At 55.0% G+C, this 11,066-nt stretch overlaps 3 protein-coding genes and 1 non-coding gene across 4 annotated transcripts; 1 reads left to right on the plus strand and 3 right to left on the minus strand.

Moving 5' to 3' along the window:
* Window positions 1-2,710: 2,710 nt before the first annotated feature.
* On the plus strand, window positions 2,711-4,913 carry VDBG_03220 (UDP-glucose 6-dehydrogenase; the record flags this gene model as incomplete). The annotated part of the gene is made up of 3 exons (XM_003007035.1): window positions 2,711-2,957; window positions 3,182-3,630; window positions 3,693-4,913. The coding sequence occupies 3 exons, from the start codon at window positions 2,711-2,713 to the stop codon at window positions 4,911-4,913; spliced, it is 1,917 nt and encodes a 638-aa protein (XP_003007081.1).
* A 1,230-nt stretch (window positions 4,914-6,143) lies between these two features.
* VDBG_15068 lies at window positions 6,144-6,215 on the minus strand. Its single transcript has one exon. It is a non-coding gene; the product is annotated as a tRNA-Gln (tRNA).
* A 392-nt stretch (window positions 6,216-6,607) lies between these two features.
* VDBG_03221 (glycosyl hydrolase family 43 protein) lies at window positions 6,608-8,221 on the minus strand (the record flags this gene model as incomplete). The annotated part of the gene is made up of 2 exons (XM_003007036.1): window positions 6,608-7,149; window positions 7,288-8,221. 2 exons carry the CDS (start codon window positions 8,219-8,221, stop codon window positions 6,608-6,610), a joined length of 1,476 nt encoding a protein of 491 aa, XP_003007082.1.
* A 987-nt stretch (window positions 8,222-9,208) lies between these two features.
* VDBG_03222 (predicted protein) lies at window positions 9,209-9,946 on the minus strand (the record flags this gene model as incomplete). Its single annotated transcript, XM_003007037.1, has 1 exon — window positions 9,209-9,946. One exon carries the CDS (start codon window positions 9,944-9,946, stop codon window positions 9,209-9,211), a length of 738 nt encoding a protein of 245 aa, XP_003007083.1.
* Between the last annotated feature and the right edge of the window lie 1,120 nt (window positions 9,947-11,066).

The raw sequence follows: 11,066 nt of genomic DNA on the forward strand, positions 1-11,066 counted from the left end.
CAAAAGCATGATCCACATTTGGCGTCGTCAGCACTCCGCCCCAAGATGTATTCTCGAACACCAGATGGAGTCCAGAAGTCTTGGCGTTCAGTTCACAAGACCGTCTGATAGATCCACATCATTTTAACGGGGTTTCGGCACTCTCGCTTGCGCTGTAACATCAGTACCTGCATCACTTCACACATTCGGTGTGTGTGTGTCCCTGCCGATCGCATGGTCGAATGTGATCGACAACGGCCGACAGGAAGTCTTGGGCGTATTTTAGGCAGATGACTCTTTACTATCCAATGGACGGGGAGGGGCATTGCCAATGTCACCCGCGCCCCTTTTCAACGCCTGTCAGCTTGCCAGCCTGCCAACTCGCGTTCACCTTATGCATTATGACCCCCCCCCACCCCCTCTCCCTCTTTCAGCGCGGAATCGGACGCCCTCAGTCGATCACTGGTCGGCATCCCTCGGCGGCTGCAATCTTTTCTCGTAAGGAAACGTAAAATGGAAGGGGCGAAGACGTTCAAGAAAGTCAACATCGCCTGACATTGACTGTATTCAATGGGACTGCCTTGATTTCCCCGTCTTCGACTGTTTTTGGGGCACTTGCGATACTGGTCAGCCAAACCATGGATGCACCACAGTAACGTGAGTGGCGTGGAGTTTAGACTGGAACCCTGTCACAGCTGCTCAGCTACATACCATGTAGTACAGGTGGATGCGAGATGAACATAAGAGTACTTTTAGCGTGTCCGTGCCTAGAGGGGTACAGATAGGGGACGTGCTTCGTAGCAGACATTGGACCAAGACGTGTTCAGAATAAGAAATGTCTGTAGGGCCGCAGAAGAATGGGGCTATACCGAGCACGAGCTTCTCACCTCCCGCATGATGTCGAGGCCAGGGTCTGGGTAAAGCTTCAGCGGCTTCCGTTCCCTGGTCTCACGGTATGAGATGTCTTACATCCCTATGCCGGGCTCTCCAGTGATGGGTGATGTCACCGCTGTGTCCACCACGCATCCATCCTAGTTTGCCATGCTGACAGCGTCCAGCGACTGATACGGGATCGTATTCTGGAGTCGGTCGACGCCAACAGGACGGAGTCTCGAACAGGCTTGGCGACGCGGCATCAGCCTGCCGCTGAAATCACCCGCACACTGCCAAAGTAAAACACGACTGTCCAGGAGTCCAAGGAGCGGTCATCGATCACAGTAGGGAATCGTTGCTAGAGGCAGACGAGCTCGTCAAGCACTCGAGTAATCACCACCCCAAACCCGTCTCCTGTCGCCGCTGACTATTCTGATCTAGAACGCACCAAAATGTGATCGGCCGAAAGTGGCGCGTCCTGGGCGCCGGGGAAAACAGGACGGAGAGGGTCCCTCTGTCATGCGCAGCCAATCCCCTGGCCATTTCGGCGCTGATGGGCCCCGTGGCGCCATAAAATCAAGGGGTTGCAGTGGAATGTTATTAGCGATAAGGTGACCCTTTGGTTGCCGGCCAGCAGCCTGAATGAGGAGGGGCGCCAGGGGGTTATACTTGTTCATCCCGCTTATCCCTGGAGAGGCCGGGGCAGGGTTGAACGCGTTGACAGGGAGGGGCTTCGAGGGGGTTGTCCGTAGCTGACAGACACTCGATTGCTCGGAAAGAAAACAAAGTCGAATTTTTGTCTAATGGTTTGGGATGCGAGCACAAACGCGATGTAGGTGCTTCACCCTTCACGGAAGACTTTCCAGCAGAAATCCTGCAGCAAGGTACCAGGAAAGGTAGGCGGTACCTTGGCTTCAGACCCAATTCCAATCACCTCATTTTCAGAATTACGCGTGGACCCAAGGACTGGGATGGCCGGCCCACCATGTCACTATGCCAGGGGGTTTAGGGACATTGGGGGAGGGAATTTGGGGGCCATCGTCACTGCACTAGAGAGGCCGCTGTGGTACACTAGTTTCCCAGGCGGGCAATCCCATCTCCCCGTCTGATTGATTGGCAGGAACGACTAACATTCTGAACATGGAGATTGGGTGGTCGCGTTCCATTTGTAACGCATCTCCACGTGCGACCCCCCCTAATTCCTTCCTGCCAGTGAAGCCGCCACAGGCCGAAACCCACCGCAAGCGGGCAGGCATGCCTGACAGGCATGGCAAACTGGGCAGGAAGATGAAGGGCGGCAGGTACGTCCTGCCGCAACCAAGTCTCTGCTCCGCCGTCACGCTGCAGACCTGTACATTCTGGGCGCCAAGACATTCACACCCGAACAACAGCCAGTATATCGAGTGTCCCTGGCACGAAAATTCTGGCGGCCCCGATCGCTGCTGACGGACGGTTTTCGTTCTTGTATGAAAGAACTTGCCGCCCGTCTTCCTCTACTTGAACTGCCTCATCGATCTCCTCCCTTGGACAGTGCAATTGACCTAACCTCGTTGCTCTCTGCTACACTCTGCCGCCTGGCTGTCCGCTCATCCTCCCTCAAACCACCGCCGCACCCACATCCTCCACACCGCAAGTAGCACGAGATCCGACTCGATCCTGTCTAACCCCTTGGCTCGACCCCCTTTTCCTGAACCCGCCCGCCCTCTTTTCTGCCACGGTCGCCTCGAGAAACTCGATCCGACTTCCACTCGCTTCTCTCTTCCCCGATAAACCCAACGCGACTCCTTCAGCGTCGCAACGCGACCTCGACTTATTTGCAACCCTCCCCCCCAGCCCCTCACCAACTCGGACGGCTTTCATGGCTGCCATTCCCAACCGCGCCGCCCTCAACCCAACCGACACAGCATCCCCCATTGACGCGCAATCCGTTGCTCACTCCGAAGTCGATTCCGTTGCCGAGACTCCCAACACCACGGCTCCTGCGTCCCGCTCCAGGAGTCCTGAACAAGACTCCAAGAACCAAGCTACTGCCCCCGAGAACGAGATGGCCGAGCAAGCCCCCATCAAGGTCAAGAGCGTCTGCTTTGTCGGCGCTGGCTTCGTCGGTACGTCCTGTTCCCATTCCCTTCCTCGGCGAGCCTTATTTGGTTCTTGCGCTGCGGAAACAAACGCGAGAAAACTCTCTGTCTGCAGCCCTCGCTCTGGTCTGCGTTGCTGGCGACCCCACCAAATTACCTCGCGGACCCGTGGCTTCGGGAACCGCAGCGGCCGCAAAATCCTACCAAGACCTTGTTTGAACTGTTCCGCTGACTCAATTCGCTACCCCTAGGTGGTCCCACTGCCGCTCTCGTTGCCTATCACAACCCCGACATTATCGTCAACGTCGTCGACCTCAACGCTGACCGTGTTGCCGCCTGGAACTCCCCCCACCTTCCCATCCACGAGGCTGGCCTCCCTAAGATTGTGAGGATCGCCCGTGATGGCACTCAGAAGACCTCGGCTATCCTGCCAGGGCTCGACAAGACTGTCGAGCTGCCCGCTCGTCAGCCCAACCTCTTCTTCTCCACCGACGTCCAGCACGGCATCTCCACCGCTGAGATTGTCCTGATCTGCGTCAACACCCCGACCAAGACCTACGGTATTGGTGCTGGCTACACTGCCGACCTCAGCGCTGTTGAAGGTGCCTCAGAAACTGTTGCAAAGTACGCCAAGGACGGTGCCGTCATTGTTGAGAAGAGCACGGTCCCTACGGGCACTGCCCGCATGATCCACCAGATTGTAGGACTCTCCCACCCGGGAGATTTGCCCAGCGTCAAGCTAACCCAACTGTCACCTCGCAGATGCACCAGCACAGGCCAGAATGCCAGTACGAGGTTGTTTCTAACCCCGAGTTCCTCGCCGAGGGTACCGCCGTGCGTGACCTCATGCATCCCGACCGTATCCTGATCGGTAGCAACACGACGCCCGCCGGTCTGCGCGCCGCTGCGGCCTTGAAGAGCATCTACACGGCTTGGGTCCCCGAGGTCAAGGTCCTCCTTGTCAACACGTGGTCTAGTGAGCTGACCAAGCTCGTGGCCAACGCCATGCTGGCTCAGCGCATTTCCTCCATCAACTCCATCTCCGCGCTGTGCGAGGAGCTTGGTGCTGACGTGTCAGAGATCAGTAAGGGTATTGGTGCTGACACTCGTCTCGGCAAGAAGTTTCTTCACGCCGGTGTTGGCTTTGGTGGCTCGTGCTTCGAGAAGGACATTCTCAACCTAAGCTACATGGCCCGCACACTTCACCTTGACACCGTTGCTGACTACTGGATGGGTGTCCTCGACATCAACAAGTACCAGCGCGATCGCTTCACCCAGAAGGTCCACCGCGCTCTCAACGGCAACCTGAAGGGAAAGAAGGTCGCCATTCTCGGCTTCGCTTTCAAGGAAGGCACCAATGATACCCGTAACTCCATTGCTGTTCACATTATCCGCGAGATCTCCAATGAGAGGCCGAAGGAGATTGCCATCTTCGACCCCGGCTGCTCGGCTGCCGAGATTATGGAAGAGGTCCGCGAGCACATCAAGGATGAGCGCACGCTTTCCCAGATCAAGGTTCGCAACAACTGGCGCGACACCACAGAGGGCTCCTCCGCGATCTGCATCCTGACCCCTTGGTACCACTTCCGCTATCCCGCCCAGGCCCAGGCCACTGCCCGTCGCACGAGCCTCTGGAACGGAAGCAAGGAGCAGCAGAAGGCCATCGCCAACGCCGGCTTCCTCGGCCCTAAACCTACGGAGATGGACATTATCGACCTCGAGAAGTTCGTCACCCGCGGGAATAACGGCACAGCCGTTGACCCGCTCAAGCGTCTTGTCGCTGAGGAGTGCCCTGCCGACTGCAAAGGGTGCGGCCAGACTGCTGCTGCTGAGGATGAGGGTGATGCGGTTGACTGGGAAGAGGTGTCTCGCCACATGAAGCTTCCCAAGCTCGTCCTTGACGGCCGTAACATTGTCTCTGCGCCAGAGCTCGAGAAGCTTGGCTTCAGAGTCCAGGGCATCGGCAAGGGTGTTGGTATGTAAAGAAGAGCAGGAGAAGGACAAACGAGAAGGAAACGCGTACAAGAACACCGAATGAGCGAAATATTACCCATGTGTTTGCATCTGCATGGCCGGTCACGAGAGAGACGGGACTGGACACCCTATGGAAGGAAATAGACGTGCCGTTGGATGCTGCAGAATACAGAGCAGGAGAGAAGAGGCAAGGAGGCAACTGTTTTCTGGAAAGGCTGTCTTGGCCTGGCACGTCTGGCTTTGCTGTGTGTATATGCGGGCGTTTCACGGCGATGGCAAGGGAAGGGAAAGGGAGCAATCTTCGTGCACTTGACACATTCGTTCGCATGCATGGGGTCTTGTCCGCCCAGCTTGTCGCCCTTTTCTTCTTTTCTTGTAGTTTGATAGAGGGGGCCGACATGATCTGCCTATACCGCGAGATGCTGCAGCAGATCTTTCAGGGCCGTGGAGAATTTAATCACTTGAGACCATGTAGCGTGTGAGGTGGCGAGCTCGGGTGTGATTCGTGTCGGTTTCACGCACGTATTTGTGGCCAGATCAATCTGTGCGGCAACAACGAGATGTCTTGATATCCTGCGACAGACAGCCACTGTCCAGCTGGCAGCTGAGCAAGCTTAGAGATCTCAATGCGGGAGCAGTGGACAAGAGTCGGAGGTATCACGTGGTGTCTGGCTCGCGGCATCCGAAGAACAGAGCCAGACATCAAGCTGGAGAACGAGAGCAAGAAAGGGAGAGAGGGAAGGAGGCGATGGTATGAATATCTGGATGCTCGCGATGAAAGTGGGGCAAGCCATGACAGCAGGTTCATTCGCGGTGGGTAGCAGTGGCTTCGCATAACCGAACGATCGACTGTATGTGGTGGGCGGATACACCGGCCTTGTCCCTGCTGGGTGAATCGTTTAACTACTTCTACACCGCTCAGGCTTGGCCAATCCAGTTTAGGTATGAGCCTCCTAGGAGGGTGTCTAGGCTTCGATGCGCCCCTGATGCTGATGTCCTGCTGCTGGTCTGTCCCCAGTCTTGATCTCAAACGCTCGTCGCTGGCCGGAGATCTGGACTCCGTGGCTGATGCCATCTTCACAATAGGTATCTACGGTGGGGCGCCTCATGGCGACCATGTGCTTAGGAACAGTATGGTTTTCGATGTAACCACTTCGATAATGCTAGCTTGGACATACTTCAGGGCGAGTACAAAAAGAGTGTCTGTCGTACACAGAAAAAGGAAATGCATGTGAAATCAGGTCCAACCAGGAATCGAACCTGGGCTGGCGGAATCAGAATCCGCAGTCATAACCATTAGACCATTAGACCTGGACAGATTTCATTTGCTGGAAATTCCAATTCCTGCAGAAAATCATAAAGCCTGTGCTCATGCCAACCAGTTTAAGGTGCCACTCGCAAGAATGTAATTGTATCGTGAATGCCCGATTCAATGTTACCTATCCACGATCTAGTTGCATCGCTCTCCAGTAGCGCCCGATAATCGCGATCCAAGTTAATCGACCTGCATCAACTAGCAATGAAACTTAGACAACGCCGCGCGTCGTGTCGCCCCGCCATTCCAATTGCTTCTCTCAACACAGACACAGGCCCCCTTGCTGCTGAGAGATGCAAACGAACCCATCAAAACAGCGGGAGCCTGCACAGCACTAAACATCATGAAAACCTGCCAAGCACGGCCCTGGTGTCTCTGAATAATCTGATCACGCCGTCGTGAACGACTCAATCTTGACCGAACCCCCGAGTGCCTTGGTTGCGTAGTTGAAGATTCCGAACCGGTACCCCAGGAAGAATGCCCAGCCGTTCGTCATCTGATACGTTCCGCCCAGCGTCGTGAAGGCCTTGCCGTCGAAGCTGTATAAGAAGTTCGCCGCTCTCGTGCCCGCCGGCCTCGCGTCGAGCTCTGCCCGCAGCCATACCTTGCGCGCCCCAGCAGGCACCGGTGCCGTCGCCTCGACGCGTCCCGTTGAAATCGTCGTTCCGTTCCACTCGTCGATGATCATGCCGTGCACAGCAGTCAGCGCGTACGCGTCGCCGGCGCGGTACACGCCGATGGAGGCGCTCTGGTCGCGGAACGCCGCGAGGCCGGCGCGGTCGCCGTCAGCGAGAGACGAAAAGTCGAGCTCGACCGTGCCGACGGGGAACTCGCCGTGGATGCGGTGCGTCAACGTGTTCTTCGCCGCGTAGAGGTCGGTCGTCACGCTGGCGGTGCTAAGCGTGAGGCCGTTGTTCACCTTGTTTTTTGCTCGATGTCGGGGTTGTGGTTCCATTCCCAGGTCGGGCCAAGCGACTAGCCGGCGAACGTCTCAGTGAAGGTCCAATTGAAGAGAGGCTCAGCAGGCAACGGCAGGGGGTATTCAGCTCCCCCAGCTGCCGTTGGCACCCTTGACGAAGACGGGGGAAGCCGTTTGCTCCCCCAGGAGATGGGTGCGTAGAACGGGAAGACGACCCGAAGGGTAGGCCCAGGTGAACGACATGAAGTACCAATCACCCTTCGCCGTCTCGATGAGGCTGCCCTGGTGCGGCGAGTTGCCGCCGTTGAGGGGCGGCGTCACGCTGTCGACGAGTATCTTGGATTCGTAGGGGCCCCATGGGCTCTCGGATTTCCAAATGTATGTCGTTGATCCGGGCCGGTCATTGAGGATGTAGTAAGTCCCGTTAATCTTGTACATACGGTTGCCTTCAATCGAATCAGCTCCCACGTCGGCGGCTTCGAAGACTTCCTGCGAGCGAGCTTCGGAAAGCCCATCCGCAGAGAGCTGGGCGACGCGCACATTGCCAGAGCCGTACACGACGTACATCGTGTCGTCATCGTCAATCAGCAAGCCAAGGTCGTAGTAGCATACGCCGTCGCCCAGACGTGCACTCGTGCTCCAGGGACCTTCGGGCGAGGGCGCCGTGAAAATCCACGTGTGCCAGAAGTTGACACAGCCAATCCAGTACCATAGGCCATTGCTTTCGCGAAAGCGGAGTGTCGAGGCCCAGGTGCCACCACGGTAGGCTCGACCGTTGTTGAGATTGTAGCCGTCGCCAAAGTTGAGGCGTGGGATCGAGTGGCCCACGGGCTCCCAATTGACAAGGTCCCCGGAACGGAGGATAGGTGCTCCGGGGCTGAAATGGAAGTTGGACGCTGAGAAGTAGAATTTGCCGTCAGGCCCCGTGAAAATGTCGTTGTCGGGGTAGTCCTCGTAGAGCACTGGGTTGGTGAAGGAGTCTGAGGTTTCATTTTGACCACAACGCGCGACGTGAGCGGAACCCAGAACAGCAGTCGCCGCAGAGAGCAACCCCAACAAGGGGAGAAGCTTGGCGAAAACCATCACGATGATGTCGGAGTCCCTGGATGCCTACCTCTGTCGGTCATTGCGTTCCAGAGGCGATGTCGACCTCTTTTAAGCAACTCCAAAATGTTGCGAAACCAAGCATTTCGCGGCGGCGGACAAATTGCCAGCATCGGACTAATTGCACTGGCTCCGTGGCAGATCATAATATGGTATGCGTTAGCGGACAGGAGACGTTTGCTCCATGGAGAAACACCCGCATGGATCACGGTACGTGATCATCCGTGATGCGGAGACTGTCGTATTCATCACCCTGGACCCCAGATGCGCACCAACCGAGACCACCTCATCCCGGAGACGAATGTTGAAAAAAACGAGCTTAAAGAATAGAGCTCCGACAGTGACTTGATCGAGATTGTTTGACGTTTAAGAGGCTTCTTAACTCCGGGAAGGAGCACCCACCAGCCACTCAGTGGCTGGCATGTCGGCCGATTTCATTAATATTCGCAAACTCAAAATGGGCACCAGCTCGCCGAAAGCGCAGAATGACCTGTGTATGAGCATTAGTGTGGCCCACGTCGATCATTGTGGGTTATTTATGGCTCGTTCAATTGAGGTTCACAAGGCCAGGTGTGGCGTGCAAGCCTTCAGAAAACGCCCATATCCACGAAGGCAGGCTCCCGTTGTCATTGCAAAGTAGAATTCACGTTGGCATCACGAAGAATCCAGACTTTTAGCCGACTTAAACGGCAATGTAGCATTCTGAGCTACCTAGAAAAGCAAAAGAACGCCGTGTTTCCCCTCCCTGTTCGTGATTGATTTATCCGTCGACGTAGTAGACTTGTACAATGAGGTTAGTTGTTGCAACGTTGGTAGCAGACCCGAATGAACTTACAAGACCAGAGACCTCATCAAGGCGTATTCATCGAACCCCAAGACCGAGGTCACATGTGAAGGGTTTTCCGTGAAGCTCAAGCTGCATATCGGCAGGAACAACAACACTGAGAGGAATCCAATGAAGGTTTTCTACTGGATTTCCTCCTCGCCGGGAGCTGGAGCAGAATCCTCCACGTTGGAAGTCGGAGCAACTTCCTTGGGAGCGCAAAAAGCAACCTTCCGCAGTGTGATGAGCATTTTGCCCGAACGACGAAGGTGGTAGATCGCATGGTTAACGTCCTGGCTAGCATCGAGGCCACACTCCCGCAGACGCCGTTCCATCCAGGGAGCGAAGAAAGCGCGATTGGCCTCAAGACAGTCGGCCAGCTCGTTGCAGCGCTCCAGCTCGCTGTGCTCAAAGTGCATCGTGGCGTAGTGCTGAACGATGCGACGGGGATTGGAGAGTGGAGCGCGGCACTTGTCTCGAGGGTGTCGCTGGTTCTTCGAAAGCGAGGTGAACCTGCGGGAGCCGCAAAGTCGGCACTTCCAGTGAGCCTTTGTGGACATGGTCTGCTGGACGGGAGGGGCGGGAGCTGTAGGAGGAATGAACAAGGCACCAGGACAGATTGCCATAGAACCACGAGAAACGGGAGGATCAGGAAGACTAGGAAGACCAGGAGGACCAGGAGGACTAGGAGGACCGGGAGGGCCGGGAGGACCGGGAGGACCAGGAGGAACAGGAGGAACAGAATAACCGGTCGGAACGGGAGGGTAATAGTAGCAGTTGTGATTGTTGTTGTGATTGTCGGGCCTTTGATCGTGATGGTTTCCATCTTCGCTGCCCCAAGGCAGGAAGTAGTTGTTATGATTGTTGTTGTAAGGATCCATTGTGTCCTAATTTATGATTAGCATGTGCTGCCTGGTCTCGTCTGATGATAAATAGCTTTCAAGACTTTGCAAAGTCTCGAACAAAGTATGAAGTTCTCAATGCAATTCAAACTCAATAGCTCGAGAAAATAAGCAATGGTATAGCACGAACGAGGACCGGACGGCCCTGTCAAAAGACGGCGGAACACACCGGAAAGTGCCGGACGTGAGAGTCACTAGATGACAATGAAGGAACAGGTGAAAAGAGAGAACTTACGATCAAAGTGATTTCAAGTTCCGATGAATGATTGGGAGTTCGAATCGATGGATTGTTCGTTAAATTCCAGGTCGTGTTGTCAAACTGCCGAGGATGAGTATAGTTGGGGGGTAACCCAGCAAACCATTTTCGACTACAGACATTCAGAAATCAATAAATATCACAGGGGCAGATCAGTGAATTGCGCATCCAATTGAATCTATGGACGCTCACCAGTAGCTCGGAGTCTATGTTTATTGGCTGGCGGGCTCCGGTATAGATTTGCGGGCACAGCATTATCGTGGGGCGCGAACTTGTATAGAGTATATGCATCGGCATAACGCCCAACTCATTAAGGAGGCAAGGCAGTTTAGTTGGCCGTGTGGGACGAAGAAAAAGTCGGTGCAAGGTGGTTTCAACCTCTGGTATCACAGATTTGGACCGTCTGTCTAATACAAAGCTTGACACAAGAGCGCTACCAGTGTCTTGTTAGTTTGTCTATATCGTTGGCTGAGCTGTTTTGCCCGATCATACTTGCTTCCTTTCAGCCAGGCAACCTTGAAGGAGGCAGCAGCAGTTATAGTAGATGTCATCAACATCAGGGTTGCAGCATCTTAAGTCCAATGTAAAAAGGCTCCCAGCAAAGGTATCGCCCCATGGATCTGATCGTACACTCATCATGCAGTGATTTGATGCCTTCCCAGTTTTAATATGATAGCGTTTTGTTGAACTTTGCATATGAAGATGGTTTGCCTGGCGTTCATCAAAGATCTCAGTAAGTATGATGACAAGGGAGAGTCTTTCAGCGTTCTATATGTGTTGTGTAGCCGGACAAACGGGCAAAGAGAGACAGCCATATTCTTAACCTATATATACGAGCTTGAT

Source organism: Verticillium alfalfae, genomic scaffold, assembly GCF_000150825.1.
Source record: "Verticillium alfalfae VaMs.102 supercont1.3 genomic scaffold, whole genome shotgun sequence".
In the NCBI taxonomy this organism is placed as follows: Eukaryota; Fungi; Ascomycota; class Sordariomycetes; order Glomerellales; family Plectosphaerellaceae; genus Verticillium; species Verticillium alfalfae.